Here is a 16,854-nt window from a genome sequence, read left to right as displayed (position 1 = left end):
TATTGTCTGCATACCAGCATAATCTTTTTAAGATTAGTTTTAGGCTGTGTCTAGGATACCCTTTATTCTAAGGCTAGCTTAGCCTACTTCTGGAAATTTTACTAAACACATGTTTATTTAGTGAGATGTTTCTCCACTCTGAATGGCGGGAACTCAAATGATTCCTGACCTCATTTGAGCTCTGGGAAATGTTTGGCCTAAGTTCACAATTAAAATTTCTTCTCCTAGCAGTTGTCCTTGTCTGGCCACCACAGTGCTCGAATTGGTACTTAGCCAGAATCTCAAGCGTGTACAGATTCTGAATCTCAATCTCTCTCTCTCCTCCCTCTCTTTTTGTACTCCCTGCTCTTTGATTTTCTGTGCTGCAAATTCTAATCGCCTCAGCATTATGTAACCATGATCTTTGTCTCCTAAACTTGGAAAAGACCAACAAACTATTTAGTTTTCTCTTCTCTGCCCTGCCATCTGGAAATGCTGTACAGAAAAAAAGCTGGGGTGATCATAGGCCTCGCCTTACTTATTTCCCTTTTTTCAGGGGTCACAGTCCTGCACTTCTGTTACCCAATATTTTAAAACATATTTTTAATGTTTTTTTCCCCCCAGATTTGTAAAAATTGTTTAGTGCTAGGGCAAATCTCATGTCAGCTACTTTTTCATAAGTGGAAGCAGAAGTTCATCCTGGCTTTGGTGTTTTGTTTTGTTTTGTTTTGTTTTGTTTTGTTTTGTTTTGTTTTGTTGTGTGTGTGTGTGTGCGCGCGTGTGCGGTATTTGTTTAGTTCTCTATTTTAATACTGTGTTTCTGTCAAGACTTTAGCTTTTCCCATAACAATGTAACTTCATTTACTGTTTTACACTCACACTTTAAAAAAATTAGAAGTACAAAAACTGAAGTTTTAATCATTTAAACATAAGCACGATGGTGACTGAAAATACATACTTTGAAAAGGGAGTTTCCAGTAAGGGCAAACCTTTGAAAAAGAAAAACACTGTAACTCTTTGTATAACTTAATCTGCCTACAAAGCTGTTTTCATTTATAAAGTTGTATTGTCTCTCCTGTTACCAGTCATTTCTCAACACAACATGCTTTAACAATCTATACTAGCCCGTGGAGCAAACATGCCTTGAAAGTCTCAAAATGCAAATGTAAGCTATTACTCCAAACATATCTATTCTGCACAAGGACACATGACCTATATAGTTCCATTCACTTGCTTGCTGCCTTCCCTGGGCTGCTATCCAAGGCTTTTACAAATAAAGCCGAGGGGCCCCGTTTGTCACTCTTTGTCTTTGGTAATTTGATATCTCCTGTCCCATTTAATTCTGTATATCCTGCTTACAGACAGTTAATGGGCAGTATAGATTTTGGAGTCAAACAGACTTGGGTGATTCAAATATTAGTTTCATCTCAGATTTCTTAATGTCCCTGATAAGGCTTTTCTTTTTAATCTTATCTAGAAAACAGGCGCAACAATATTTAAGTGGTAGGACTTTGTGGACATTAGAGGAGAGTTACGTGCTTTGCACACCGTCTGACATGTAGGGCCTCATCAAAAACTGGTGCTGTTATTGCTGTAACTCGTCTTCTAAATTTTGTTGAAAATAACATTTTGCTATATAAAGAACTTATACAAATCAACAACAAAAAACGAACAATCCAATTAAAATATGGGCAGAAGACCTAAATAGAAATTTTTCCAGAGGAAATATAGATGGCCAATAGACATATGAAAAGATGCTCAAGGCCACTAATCGTCAGAGAAATACAAATTGAAATCACAATGAGATATCGCCTCATATCTGTCAGAATGGCTATCATTAATAAATTAAAGAACAAGTGTTGGCAAGGATGTAGAGAAAAGAGAACTCTCATACACCATTGGTGGGATTGCAAAGTGGTTTAGCCAATATGGAAAACAGTCTGGAGGTTCCTCAAAAAAATTAAAAATGGATCTACCTTTTGACCCAGCAATTGTACTTCTGGGTATTTACCCAAAGAAAAACAAAGCAACAATTCTCAAAGATTTATGCATCCCTATGTTCATGGCAGCACTATTCACAATAGCCAAGATATGTAGGCAACCTAAATGCCCATCGCCAGATGATTAGATAAAGAAGTTATAGTTCATATATACAATGGAATATTGCTCAGCCATAGAAAAATGAAATCCTATCATTTGCAATGACATGGATGGACCTAGAGGTGATTATGCTGAGCGAAATAAGTCAGACAGAGAAAGATAAATACCATATGATTTCGCTGACATGCGGAATCTAAGGAACAGAAATGACAAACAAATCAAAAACAGACCCCCAAATATAGAGGACAATTGGTGATAGTCAGAGGGGCGGGGGTGGGGGTCTAGGAGAAAGCAACGAAGGGTTAAAGAAGTACAAATTAGTAGTTGACAGAGGGTCACAGTGATAGAGAGCATGGCATAGGGAATACAGACAGCAGTAAGGTAATGGCTATGTGTAGAGCCAGAGGGAAGACAGAGTAATCAGGGGGATTGTTTCATAAACTATATAAATGCCTAACTAATGTACTGTATGCTTGAAACAAATTTTTAAAAACTGATAATTAAAAAAGAAGAATTATAGCTAGCAAATAAGTCCATAAAAAAATGTTTAATCTCCCTGAAAAACAAATGACTGCAAATTTAAAAAACAATAACATTTGGCTTAAATACTACAGATTCGTAAAAAGCATTTTTGACTTCATAATTTTTCTACACTAATTTCTACACTATACTCTACACTATTTAATCACTAAAGCTTAAAATGCCAGTGAAATGAAAGGCATTGATTTTAATGCCCCAGCAATCAGTACTACGTCAGGTTAGAGTAGCCAGTGTCTAAAGACAAAATCATTAGGATCAAAGTTTCCTTCTGATAGATTTCTTTATTCTTTTTCTTTCTTTCTTTCTTTCTTTCTTTCTTTCTTTCTTTCTTTCTTTCTTTCTTTCTTTCTTTCTGTCTTACTTTTTTTGAGGTAAGACTCACTAACGTAAAATTAATTAGTCATTTAAAAGTGTACAATTCAGTGACATTTAGTCCATTCACAATGTGGCGCAACTACTACCTCTACCTAGTTCCAGCATAGTTTCATCACTGCAAAAAAAACATCCTGCACCCCTGTTAAAACCCTTTCTCCTCTCCTTTCGCCCTGGCGGCTACCACTTTGCTTTCCGTCTCTATAGATTTACCTGTTCTAGATATTTCATTGCTATGGAATCATAAAATGTGTGACCTTTTGTGTCTGGCTTCTCTCATTTACATAATATTTTTGAGGTTCATCAACATTGTAGCATGTGGCAGTACTTCATTTTATATGGGAGGATAATATTCCATGGTATAGATATAAAACGTTTCGTTAATCTCTTCACCTGTGGATATATGTTTGGGTTGTTCCCATATTTTTTGACTACACGTGGTTGAATACCTTTTTTCAGTTCTTTTGGGTATTTACTTAGGAGTGGAATTTCTGATCTTATAGTAATTGTATGTTTAACTTTTTAGGGATGCTTTTGCATTTTTCCTCCAAGGGAAAAGGTACAATCAGAGAAATGGGACCCAGAATTCATGTGAGCCATGTAGCCAGTCCAATCTGTGTCTGCCCTACTCAGCCAACCCTTGACCTTGTCTTTAACCTCTTCTACCAGCAGAGAAAAGTGAGCACTGTGGATCCCTTACACCTTTGGCCTTTCTCCCTTAGGGCTTTGTCTGGCTGTGCCCGATAAAACTGTGAGGTGGTGCACCATCTCAAATCATGAGGCCAGTAAGTGCTCCAGTTTCCGTGACAGCATGGAAAAAATCCTCCATGAGGCTGGCCCTCATGTCGCCTGTGTGAAGAGAAGCTCCTACCTTGAGTGCATCAAGGCCATCATGGTAAGTCACTGCTGCCTAAAGGGGAGTGGAAGAGAATCCATACTTTCTTGGGCTCCTTTTGTTCTGGAACAATTCTGTACTCACAGATAGAAGGATGATGCGTGAGGCAGCAACCCCCACTGCTAACAAAATCACTCCAGAAATGGAAATAGGAGTAATCATCTTCAACAAGTCTTAAAACAAAATCCAACGTGCCCTGAACGAGGACTATTTTGAGGCATTAAGTTCTCTGAACTCAAGAAAAAAACAAGAATGTTTGCTATCAAAATGATCATATAACATTGTTTTGGAAGTTCTTCATACATCCTGGGAATTAGATGAATAATGCTCATAGAGAAGAGGAATTGTGATTGCAGATGATGACTGATCCTTTGTTTTCTAGACTTTCCAAAATCCTCTTTACTCCATCAACTTTGTTCTTGCTCATTTAAATGTGTGTCAGACCCTGTTCTGGGCAATGGGGCTGCAGTGGTGAGTGTGAACGCACATGGTCCTTATGCTTGAGGAGCTTACGGTATATGCAGGAGAGGAGGAGGAACACAGGTAAAAAGGTAGACATGTAATTTCAAATTGTGTGACATACGAGGAAGAGGAAAAGTAGAATGCTCTGATGGAGACTTTCACAGGAAACTTGCTTTGGCCTGGAAGGGAACAAGGAAGCTGAGAACCCAGGGAGGAAGGAGCATGGGTAAGCCTGCCAAGAGCCATGGGTAGAATACTCCAGGCAGCGAACAACAGCATGTGCAAAGGGCCTGAGACAGGGGAGGGCTGGACCTCTTTGGGTTTCTATAGGGAAGCCAGGGTGACAGCAGCAGAATAAACAAGAGACGGGAAGGAGGGGTGAGGTGGGAGAGGTGGACTGAGCCGATGGACCTCAATTAACTCAAGGAATCAGTGATTTGCTGCAAACAATTGGTGTGTTCTACTTTTTTTTTTTTAATTGGACCTCCGTTACTGTCATTTGAATTATGACATAGGTTCAACTTTGGTTCATGCATACCTTTCTTTATTTTTAAATGTGTTAGTAATATAAACTAATACTATCCATGAATCCACCATAGTTTCTCTAAATTTTATCATTGCCAATAGCTTCCCTCTAGGGCTACTGAGCTGCAGAATTGGATTCTAAGGGCATGCTGCCTTTAGGGTGGGGTAACTCACTGGCCCTCCTTACAACGACCCATGTGTTTCCCCATCCTGAGCAAAAAGAATCCTCAGAACTTTTTGCCTTTTAGTTTTAAGACATATAGGTATGTGTGAGTGATTGCATAGTTATACTTCTTAAAAATTTATGGAAATAACATTACTACATGTTGTCTTCTCATACATGCTTTTCCCTCCTCGGTATTATGATAAGGTTCATCCATGTTGTTGAATAAGCAGTCATCATTCATTTCTTTTTAGAACTCAACAATAGTTTGTTATGCGAATATACCACGATTTATTTGTTCTTTTTAGTCATTACGCATTTGGATTCTAATTGAGGCTTAAGGGATATTTTTATACAAATCTCCTGAGACACAAGTATTAAAGTTTCAGTTGGCTATATACATAGGGGCAGACTTGCTGACCCATGAGATATGTGAGTATTTGACTTTTAAGATAATGACAGATGTATTTGATTTTAAAGCAAATCCAATGTGGTTATTTCAATTTCCACTTCTACTAGCAGTATATGAGAGAATAATTTATATCATTCTTGGTGAATCTGATGTTTTATCATTATGAAATAATCTGTATCTCTCCAATATCTTTTAGTTAAAATAATTCCTTTATTTTAACTTTCTGTGTGCTTTTGTTTCAGGTGTAACTTTTGAAAATTGCATATTGCTGGATTTTGTTTATTAATGCAATCTGACAATCTCATTTGTTTTATTTGGTAAATTAGACCATTAATAATTATTGTTATTATAGATACATTTGGACTTATTTATGCCATATTACCTTTCGATTTTTCTTAGTCCTGATTCCACCCCGATACATGATTTTTAAAAATTGTGTTTGTACATGTGTGTTCATTTGCATTGTTTCTCTTTATTCCATTCTCCCACCTCACTGGTAGTGAATTTAAACTCTTCATTTATTCTTTAATAATTTCCCTTAAATTTTTACTATGTAATTTTAGTTTACCAAAGTGTTACAATAAAATAATTTTGACCCCTCCCTCTTGTCAAATATTAAAAGGACTCAAGAATACAGTAGCTCAGACTTCCTTCTTCCCTGTTTAGATATTAGTATTCATTATTTTATGTTTATTTTTTAACCCCATAATGTAGATACTTTATGTATTTGTAGATACTATATAAATATACATTTATATATGTGTATGAGTGTTCGTGTGTGTATCTATGTATACGTGTGTATAAATACACCCAAAAACTCAGAAAGAGGAAGAGAGAGAGAATATTTGGATTTACTAACGTTTTTGCCATTTAATTTGTTTACCATTCTTTCTCATATCTCAGACCATCTTGATTTTTTAGATTCCATGTGTAAGTTAGATGATACGGTATTTCTCTTCCTCTGACTTATTTCACTTAGCATAATACCCTCTTGGTTCATCTATGTTGTCTAGATTACATTCTTTTATGTTGTTAAATACTATTCCATATAATATCCCATTGTGTGTGTATGTGTGTGCGTGTATACAAACACATATGTAATATCTAGTCCTCTTTATCCATTAATCTTTGATGGACATCTAGGTCCTTTCCATATCTTGGCTATTACTAGCAATGCTGCAATGAACATAAAGGTACATATATCTTTTAAAATTATTGTTTTTTTTTTCTTAGGATAAATACCCCAAAGTGAAATTGTTGGATCATATGACAGCTCTGTTTTTAATTTTTTGAGGAATCTTCATACTGTTTTCCACGGTGGCTGCACTAATTTATAACCCTACTGACAATGTACGATGGTTCTCTTTTCTCCACATCCTTGCCAGAACTTATAATTTGTTGATTTCTTGATGATAGCAATTTTGATCAATGTGCAGTGATGTCTCATTGTGGTTTTAATTTGCATTTCCCTGATAATTAATGATGTTGAGCATCTTTTCATATGTCTGTTGGACATCTGTATGTCCTGTTGGGAGAAATGTCTATTCAGGTTTTCTTCCCATTTTGTAATTGGATTGTTTGGGGGGTTTTTGTGTGTGTGTTAAATTGTATGCATTCTTAATGTATTTTGGATACCTTATCAGATATATCATTTGTGAATATTTTCTCCCATTTAGTAGGTTGCCTTTTTGTTTTGTTGGTACTTTCCTTCACTGTGCAAAATATTTTAGTTTGGTGTAGTCACATGCATTTATTTTTTCTTTTTTTTCTCTTGTTTGAGGAGATTTTTCAAAGAAGATATTGCTAAGAGCAATGCCAAAGACTTTACTGCCTATGTTTTCTTCTAGGAGTTTTGTAATTTAAGGTCTAACATTTAAGTTTTTAATTAATTTTGAGTTTGTTTTTGTATATGGTATAAGAAAGTGGTTCATTTTCATTTTTTGTATCTGTTCAGTTTTGCCAACACCACTTACTAAAGAGACTGTTTTTACTCCATAGATTAATAGGTTAATTAACCATTTAAGCAAGGATTTATTTGTGGTCTCTCTGTTCTATTCCATTAACCTCTATATCTATTTTCACACCATAGTGTTTTGATTATTTTAATTTTGCAGTATAGTTTGATATCAGGGAGTATGATACCTACTACTTTGTCCTTTTTCAAGATTTCTTTGGCTATTCAGGGTCGTTTGTGTTTCTATATAGATTTAAGATTAGTTGTTCTAATTCTGAGAAGACTGCCATTAGTATTTTAATAGTGATTGCATCAATTCTGTATATTACTTTAAATAGTAAGGATATTTTAACAATATTAATCCTTCCAATCCATAAACCTTAGGTATATCTTTCCATTTATTTGTATCCTCTCCAGTTTTTTTCTTCAACGTCTTATAGTTCTGGGTACAGGTCTTTTACCTCTTCCATTAAATTTAGTATTTTATACTTATTGATGAATTGTAAATGAGATTGTTTTCTTAATTTCTTCTGTTTATTCATTATTGGTGTATAGAAATGCAACAGATTTCCATATATTGATTCTGTATCCCGCAGTTTCACTGAAGTCATTTATTAGTTCTAATCATTTTTTAAACTTTGAACATGCCTAATCAACTTGTTGCCCATCCATTTTTTTTTTATTTCAACAGCTGTATTTATGTTAATTTTTTTTTCTTTTTATTCCTAGCAATTTCCATTTCCGTGCTTATGCTGTGATTGTAGCCTTTACTTTGTACATAAAACTAAATACCTCATAGGTAGCTCTTCTCCATTGCATCCAACAGTTCCAAAATCCACAGCCCTTGAGGGCCCAAGTCTGTTGATGTCTAAGATCGTGGCTTACCTTCCTCTGAGTCTGGTTATTTGTACTTGGGAAGTAATGCTTGCTTTTATTCTTCTTGCTCTCTGTTGGTTCAGGTTCCCCTCAGAATCCCATGAGTTAGGCCTTGGCTCCTTGGTTCCTGAGCCCCTGAGTCTCCAGTGATTCCTGCCCAGATTCTGGTGTCTTGCCCAAGAAAGCCTCAGCCTCACTTCCCTGGGAAAAGCTTTTGTTTATTTGCTTATTTATTTTTATTCTGTAGGGTGTGGGATAGCTATGGAGACTCTCTGGAGGTTTTACCTACCTTTTGTGATACCAAGGAAGCCTCAAAGATTGTTTCATATCTGAGGTCTAGTTGTGGAATTAAAGGGTTCTTCACTAATGTGAATGAATATATTTAATGGCACTGAAATGTACATTTAAAAGTAGTTCTATGGTAAATTTTATATTATGTACTTTGTTACAATAAAACAACAACAAAAACAATCCTGACAATAAAAAGAAAAGTTTCAGCTAGACAAATATATAGTTTGGCTTTCATTATTATTTTAATTTATTTAAAAACTTAACCTGTAACACAACTCAGGTTATGGAGCTATAGCTTCTGCCTTGTGATTTAATTAATAAGAACTATTCATTGAGAACTGGCAAGGGCTTTTAGAAAAATCATTTTGACTAAAGATATTTGAAGCAAGAAAAAAGGTAATAACATTTGTTATTGTCTACATAAAAAAATAGTGCTTCTTGTTTAAGAGAAAATAAATTCTAGACCCAGCAGGAAGGCACCTATAATATTTCAAGTGAACTATTAGTTTAAGGGGGAAATTTTGTAAAACTGGAAACTAAAAACAAAACCAAAAAAACCCCAGCAAGTAACATTGCAATGAAAGGAACAAACACATACTGCCTGGATTTAAATCTCAGCCGTGGGCAAGTGACCTAAACTTTCTGTAGCCTGAGGAAGTGACTTAAACTTTCTGTGTCTCTATTTTTTAATATGTAAAATACAACTGAGTTGGACAGAGGTGAGCTGTGACATATTTGAGTAGTCTATTAAACAAACCATGAGCCACAAAGGAAGTAATAGTCATTTAAAACTTAGTTCAGAGCAAAAGCAAGAAGGTAAACAGAGAAAACGCCGAATCAATGGAAGAGACTCCTCAGTTACACAGACCCAGGACAGGAAGGGGAAGTACTGAGTACTGAATCAGAGTGGAGAAGAGTGTCCTCAAAGCTCCACTCTCCCACAAGGAGGGCTTCACAGTGGTGCCTGGGAAACACCTCAGCACAAGGCCCAAGACAAAGAGGCCCCCAAATGAAAGTGCTTGGCCTCTCAATGTAAACAGGTACAAGAGCCTGGCAGGCAGACCTGAGTAACTGACTTGCAAGCCCTTTCACAGCCTGCGGTGCGTGGGCTGTGCACCCAGTCCGGTGTGGGGAGGGCAGCTTTCCCCGTGAGGCCGGCGAGGTCAAGCCTCTGCAATTCAGGTTGATCCTAAAAGATCACACATGGGTTTCTGGGCTAAGAACCAGACTTCTCACCAGGGAAAGAGAAAAATTCCGTCCTCTATACAGGAGAAATAGGAATATGGTGGCCAATCTCCTCACCAGGAAGGTAAAGTCAGCTGAAGCTCATGCTGTGGTATGTGGTCTGGCCAAGCTGAAGGTTTTTCTGGTCCCGGATCCAAGAAGCTGCACCAGTCATGGCCACTTGGAAAGGTTTTGGAGGGGCTTCGTGGAAGTGAGGGCTTCATTGGTGTCTGGCCTGTTCCCTTTCAGGCAAATGAAGCTGATGCTGTGACACTGGATGCAGGTTTGGTGTATGAGGCTGGCCTGGCTCCCTACAGCCTGAAGCCAGTAGTGGCAGAGTTCTATGGATCCAAAGAAAGTAAGTTCTCCCTCTGGGCCCAGGAGAGAGTTTGTGGTCCTTCTTCTCTCCTGGTAGATGTTGAGTCTTGTCTTCTTCAGGTGGGTAATGAACGTTCTCCATTGGAATGTAAGTGGGGAATGAAGGGTCCTACAGGCCCCCATAGGCACAACTGAAGGACTGGTGCTCCTGACAATGACCTTCTGGGCCAGGAAATGTGCTCTCTGGAGAAACAGAGCGGGCTGTGTGCAGGCCAACCCGAACCACTAGAGTTTAGGACTGCACAGAGAAGTCTTCCGAGAGCCACAGGTCCACAGACAGAGGAGAGACCACACTGGAGCATATACTCAGAACCCCAGCAGCCTTGTATCTCTTCTGACAGCAACCTGACTATCCCTGACCTGTGTCAGGGAACAGGAAATACTTGGGGTCAGGGATGTGGCCTTTTTGCCATAACTCCAGTCTCCTGGCGGGCTCTGGTGGGTTGGTATAGGCAGACACCCTGCCGGTGTAGGGTAGGAAGAAGCATTTGGGGTACTTGTAGGGCTGCCTGGAGGGTTCTTACAAATGTCCCGTCTGTGGTCTTTCTTCCCCTGCATGCCTGGGAAAGTTATTCTGATCCCAACCCAACATACATGTGTCTTTTGGGTTCCCCTTCTCTAGTCAGGAGCCCAGTAGTGTCGGGCACTGTTTCCCTGTGGCCCAGGTTGAGGGTCTTCCTTCATATTGTCCCTTTGCAGAGCCACAAACCAGCTATTATGCTGTGGCCGTGGTGAAGAAGGGCAGCGGCTTCCAGCTGAACCAGCTCCGAGGGAAGAAGTCCTGCCACACAGGCCTTGGCTGGTCCGCTGGATGGAACATCCCCATGGGTGTACTTTATTGGGAATTGCCCGACCCACAGGAAAATCTTCAGAAAGGTAAGCAGGCAAGAAGTTCATGGAGATGTCCCCTTCTTTATATGCCCACAGAAGCCACACTGGGGTCACACAGACATGACCATGTGTGATGACCCTTGGGTGGAGGTGGGAGGTTAACCAGCTTTAGACTGGTTTGGCCTGGGGCACCAGCAGCCTTTGGGAGGTGTCAGCTGAGTCTCCTCTTTGAGCTCCCAACACCCCATCAGTGGCTGTCCTGAGGAGTAAGGGGAAGGGCATCTGGCCTGACAGAGGGCTCCAGGCAGGGCCAAGATTGCTGGGCCCTATTGTCCACTTCCTGGGTGCTTTCCTCTCTTCTGGCGCTTCCTCTGGTAGCCATCTGCTGGCCGCGTACCTGTTCAGGCAGCTGTCCCATTTCCCAGGCATGGCTTGCAAGGGAGACCTGTCTCTGAGCTGCTCCAGTGTGACAAGGCGGGGAGGGGAGCTGACAGCAACCTGAGACAGGTTTTTGTTGGTGGCAGGCATAGGCCTGGTTTTGGAGAGGGGGTGGGAAAACGGGTCAATTGGTTTATTTTTAGAAACCCTTGATCTCGAAGAGTGCACACACATCAGGCCAAGCTGGGACTGGTATGCTGGTTTTGATCTGGTCGCTCTCTGTTCACTCGCGAGCTCGGACTGGAAGCCATAATGGGCTCTGGCCGGAGGGGCTCGTGCCTCATGTCCCATATATCTGTGTTGAGCAGCAGCGTCCGACTTCTTCGTGGCCAGCTGTGTCCCCTGTGCGGACCGGACAGCCTTCCCCAAACTGTGTCAACTGTGTGCGGGGAAAGGGACAGACAAGTGCGCCTGCTCCAACCACGAACCGTACTATGGCTACTCTGGTGCCTTCAGGTGAGTGTGACTTCCTGCTCCTCCCCCTCACTCTAAAGATGGAGAAACTAAGGTCCAGGGAGTCAACGGAGCCTGCCACAGACCCCCCACAGCACAGTGTGAGACCCAGGGCCCTGCGTCCTCCTGTGGCCTACCCTCGGAACCATCCTGAGCAGTTATCTTCTGTGTGGAAGCCTCTCTTGTCTTCCCAGACCCTGGTCTGCCTATGTTACCCTCCCAAGCCCTCCTGGAGGACAGAAGGGCCAGACCCTTCTCTGGGACTTTGGGATCCACAGGCACAGGCTTGGGCTCCCAGCTGGCTTAAAGTTCAGGACTTTCCAGCTTGCTTTTATTGACCTGAGCCTCTCTCTGTGTCAGGCACATTTGTTTGCTTTTCCCACCCTCCTCTATGCCCTGAAGACACCTCTCCATACCTCATGCTCAGTAAGAGAAATGGCTACTGCTCAAAACCAGAGCTAAACTGACTAGACGCCCAAGGCCATCTAGAGTTTTTATCCTCCATGTAAAAGCCTTTAAACTTTTATTTACCAAAAAATAAAGTTTCTTTTGACTGCCTCTGAAGATGAAGCCGGGGATCCCGCTTTTGCACCATTACTCCCCAGAGTTACCTGAGATGTAGCTGCAGGGTTTCTGCTTCCTTCAGACCCGGGTTCAGCTGTAGGGGTTCAGATGCCCCTCCGTCAGGGCCATTGCCTCTGTGAGGGCAGATAGAGGCCTGGGTAATCGTGGGCAAAGCCCTGTGGGCCTGTGGCAGGGGCAGAACCTGAGGGGGGCTGCACAGGGGAGGGGCAAGGCCTTTTCTTGGAGAGTCACCTGACTACAGCTGTCCTGTTCCTCAGGTGTCTGCAGGAGGATGTTGGGGAAGTGGGCTTCGTGAGTCATATGACAGTGTTAGGTAAGTGCTGGATGGAGGAAGAATCACCTGGGCCACAACTGGCTATGGGAACTGGTTTTTGCCTGAAAGTTTCTTTATATCCAGAGATGAGTAATGACAAGATCTTTAATGAAATGGAGGAGTTTTCATATATAAACATTTGTTATTTGTACCTTGTTTAGGGCTCAATTTGTTCGGTCTATAAATCTATGAAACACATTTTCTGAACATTTAAACATTACTTGACAACCAAACAAAGTGAGTTTTAAAAATCAAATTCTTTTAGTCACTGAAATATCAATTTCAAATTTAATCATATTCTCCCGAATGCTTTGTTATAAATGGGTCCTAAATGCTTCAAATACCTTAAGCAAACACACAAATTATCATAATGAGTTCAGAATTTATTAGCATACATTCAATTAAATCCATTGCAAAAGCATTATTACCATGGACAAAATGTATTTCTTCTTTATTCCTACATAAAAAAAAAAAAAACCTTTCTGAAGTTTTGGGTAATTATCAGAAACAAACAAATGAAATACTTTTTCAGACAATTTGAGGTTATAGATTTGGGGTTTTATAACCAATTAAATTTCTATCAAATACAAAACACACTTGTATCACTTGAGATGTTTAAACCAAATGTATATTCACTATACTATACTAGGTTCATTTAAAGAAAGCAATGTTTGCTACCTCAAGGAAAATTTGAAGTCCTTACCTTATACATGGGCTTTAGTTCCTCGTAACCTACTTCTTTCTTTAACACGCAATGGGAGTTTCATGTGTGCGGTTCTCTCGTTAGGCCCTTCACAATTCACTGTCCCCTCATTCCACACATTGACCGGGGTTGTTAGCGTCTTGGCAATTGATGCATGTCCTATTATCAGTAATTTTACTTAGTGGGGTCATCTATGGGTTTCCTCTGCTAGGATTGGGTTGTTCCAAATAACTGTCACTGTTATTTACTTTGGTTGCTCCAGTTACCACAGTTATGTAAGTGGGAGGCATTTCCTAACACTCACCCTGCAGCATTTGAAAATAACCTCACTTTCTGGAAACAACAGCTTGTCCCAGAACATGCTGATTTATCTTTGCTGAAAGTCACTTGTCCACTGTTATTCAAGTTCCTTTATTACCTTTTAAGTAGAAGTTTATGAGCGACAACCCACTGGGCTTTAGGGGTGAAAATGAGTGTTGGTAGTTTGCTGCTACCACCCCTGGGCCCTTGAGTGACTGAGGTGGAAAAGCGATTTTCGAAACTATTAGATCATATTGATTCTTTTAATTTAATTCTAACAACTAAATCATTTTAATTTTTGCTTTTAATATAAAGATTTTAAATGTATTTTCTCCATGACATACTTAACTAAAATTGTAACCATTCACAAGAGAACTCTATTGTGCTCCTTCTCTTTCAATATGAGATTTTATCAACCCCAAAGACCTATAAGTTAGCTAGGACTACCATATCAACGTCCCACAATCTGGGTGTCTTTAGCAACAGAAATTTATTGTTGTTTAATTTTGCCTCATAGAGTTTTGGAGGCTAAATTTCAAGGTCAAGACATTGGCAGGGTTTGTTCCTTCTGAAGGCTGTGAGGGAGAATCTGTTTCATGTCTGCCTCCTAGCTCCTGGCGGTTTGCTGGCAATCTTTGGTGATCCTTGGCTTGTAGTTGCGTCACCCCAATCTCTGTCTTTCTTTTCATGTGGCATTCTTTCCATGTGCATGTCTGTCTGTATTCAAGTTTCCTCTTTTAATAAGGACACCAGTCATACCGGGTACCAGTCATCCATGGCCACCCCAATCCAGTAAGACCTCATCTTAACTAATTACATCTGCAATGCCTATTGCCAAACAAGGTTATAGGACTTCAACATACAAATCTTGGGGGGGACACAGTTCAACCAAGAACACCTTAAAATAGCAAGACAAAGGCAACTGAAGAGCTTGTTTTTCTTACAAAGTTTTCTGGCCCTTCTTTGTACCTATAAAAATGCCCTGACTGGGCCCCAAGGCCTCTGTCCATCCCTCAACGCTTCCAACACCTTTTTCCAGCCACCTCTACCTTCACAGGAGTGTTGCACAGTGGGGGACCTGGGTCGTCCCAGCATGGTGATGTGTCAGGCTTAGATTAGCGGAGAGTTTGACAAGCTACCTCAACTCTCTAAGCCTGTTTCTGCCTCTCTAGAATAGGATAATCACACGACTGGCCTCCTCCAGCTTTTATGAGGATTAAATGACAGAGCACAGAGAAACTTCAGCACAGTCTTTGGTGTGCTGTGAGTGCTCAGCAAACATTTGCTGTCACCTTTCATATTAGCGTTTCTGGTCAAGCAGAGCATTTATAGGGACATGGAAGTTATCTAAGTTTCAGTTTGTTGATGTGGCATCCTGGGCAGGAGCAGTTCCATCCTGGCTTAGAAAGTTATTTCAACAAGGTCAAATAGTCTGTGATTCAGCGAGGAAGGGGGACCACAGGCGATGGCTCTGCCTGCAGTCAGCCAGCTCCTCTGGGCTTTTCTCCCCTAGAGAACCTGGCCCACCAGGCTGACAGGGACCAGTATGAGCTGCTCTGCCTGGACAACACCCGGAAGCCGGTGGACAAATATGAGGAGTGCTACCTGGCCCAGGTCCCTTCTCATGCTGTTGTGGCCCGAAGTGTGGGTGGCAAAGAGGATTTGATCTGGGAGCTCCTCAACCAGGCCCAGGTACCCCCATCCACCACCCTTTCCTCCTGCTGCGAGGGGTTGGGGGGTGGGGTGTCTCTGCTTGAATTTGGGGTATTTTCTTTCCTTCTCTGATAGCCACTCTGGAAGTCCTTCTGGGTTTGGGACACAGCAGGAATGCCACCACATATCATCCTCTTCACTGAGAGTCACCTAGCCTGTGTATGTTATAGACAGCAAAGGCCATAAACCCTTTGCCTAGCAACAACAACCAAAAAAACTGTGCAGAGGTTCCTCATTGCCCCACTGTGTTCTTTTCAGCTCTAAACTGGTCCTCAGGATGCAGTACAGATGTCCCTTCCCCATGAAGTGCTCCCCTATTATCCTATTGGCTGTGGTCCCACTCTCCTGACTTCCCTCAGGGGCAGGTACCTCTCCATGAGCATCCTTCTCTCTGCCCTGAGTTGGCAGCAGTCTCTCCCAGCCGGCCCTCATTCATCACCCCGTGCCATCCCTGTCAGCACTCTCCGCTCAGCACTGGGGGTTCAGAGATGAACTAGACACAGACCTGCTCTCGAGTTGCTCACAGACAAATGTGGACACATACAAATGATCACCAATGGGATGGCACAACCTTGAAGACATGGATTATGTACTTTGCAGAGGATAGAGGGACTGATAGGCAGGGTGTACCTGGGAAGATTCCTGGGCCCTGGGGAATAGGCTAGTGCACTTCAAGGAAGTGTGGGAGGTTTACCAGACAAGGCAGCAGGGACATTTCACACAGAGCCACTGCAAGAGCAAAAAGCAGACGGACATTGGAAAGAGCATGCGGGTAGGTGGTGCCGTCAGCTACAGTCAGGAACAGCTTTGGGCCATGCAGTGGGAATCATGCAGAGGGCCCTTTGTTTTTCTGGAAGCCAAAAGGGAGAAGGGACCGCCTGAAATCCTTCTGTGGCATGCCTAGTGTGGGAGAGGCGCCCAGGACTCCTGACCTCTGGCCTCAATGTCAGGGTCTAGATCACCAGCTACTCCAGGATTAAAACCACCAGAGCTGCTTCGGGCAATCAGACGACCAGGACTGAGGCAGCCTTCGCTGACTGCCCTGTGGGAACACAGCACTGGAGAGGGCCAGCTGCCTGGCACATGGCGACCTCTAACCCCTTCGTGCAGATCTGGGGGACAGCCCTGGCAGTTTCCCTGAGGCTGTACAAGGCAGACACGCTGGGGTTTGAGTAAAGTGTTTCCTGGAGAGAGACTTGAGAGCCCCATGAGTCACGGAACTTCAGAGGGCCTTGACTACTGTGTTCGCTCTCGGGTAGTCATGCTTTTCTCCCTTCCTGTGTTCCTTGTCTGGTTTCGGGTTCGTTTTCCCTTTGCCTCTCTGTGCCAGCCTCCTGCCTCCACTGT

The 16,854-nt window shown here is 41.6% G+C and overlaps 1 protein-coding gene across 1 annotated transcript in view; it reads left to right on the top strand.

Annotated features, from left to right (window-relative positions):
- LOC107508484 (inhibitor of carbonic anhydrase) overlaps positions 1–16,854 on the top strand; it is a 41,805-nt gene that overhangs the window by 5,594 nt on the left and 19,357 nt on the right. The window contains exons 2-7 of the mRNA XM_016140325.2: positions 3,714–3,886; positions 10,043–10,151; positions 10,871–11,047; positions 11,749–11,896; positions 12,736–12,791; positions 15,308–15,486. Of these exons, the coding sequence (XP_015995811.2) occupies positions 3,714–3,886; positions 10,043–10,151; positions 10,871–11,047; positions 11,749–11,896; positions 12,736–12,791; positions 15,308–15,486 (842 nt within the window). The remainder of the gene's footprint in view (positions 1–3,713; positions 3,887–10,042; positions 10,152–10,870; positions 11,048–11,748; positions 11,897–12,735; positions 12,792–15,307; positions 15,487–16,854) is intronic.

This window comes from Rousettus aegyptiacus, unplaced genomic scaffold (assembly GCF_014176215.1).
Source record: "Rousettus aegyptiacus isolate mRouAeg1 unplaced genomic scaffold, mRouAeg1.p scaffold_m13_p_4, whole genome shotgun sequence".
NCBI classification, from domain to species: Eukaryota; Metazoa; Chordata; class Mammalia; order Chiroptera; family Pteropodidae; genus Rousettus; species Rousettus aegyptiacus.
This window is presented reverse-complemented; position numbering and strand designations above follow the sequence as displayed.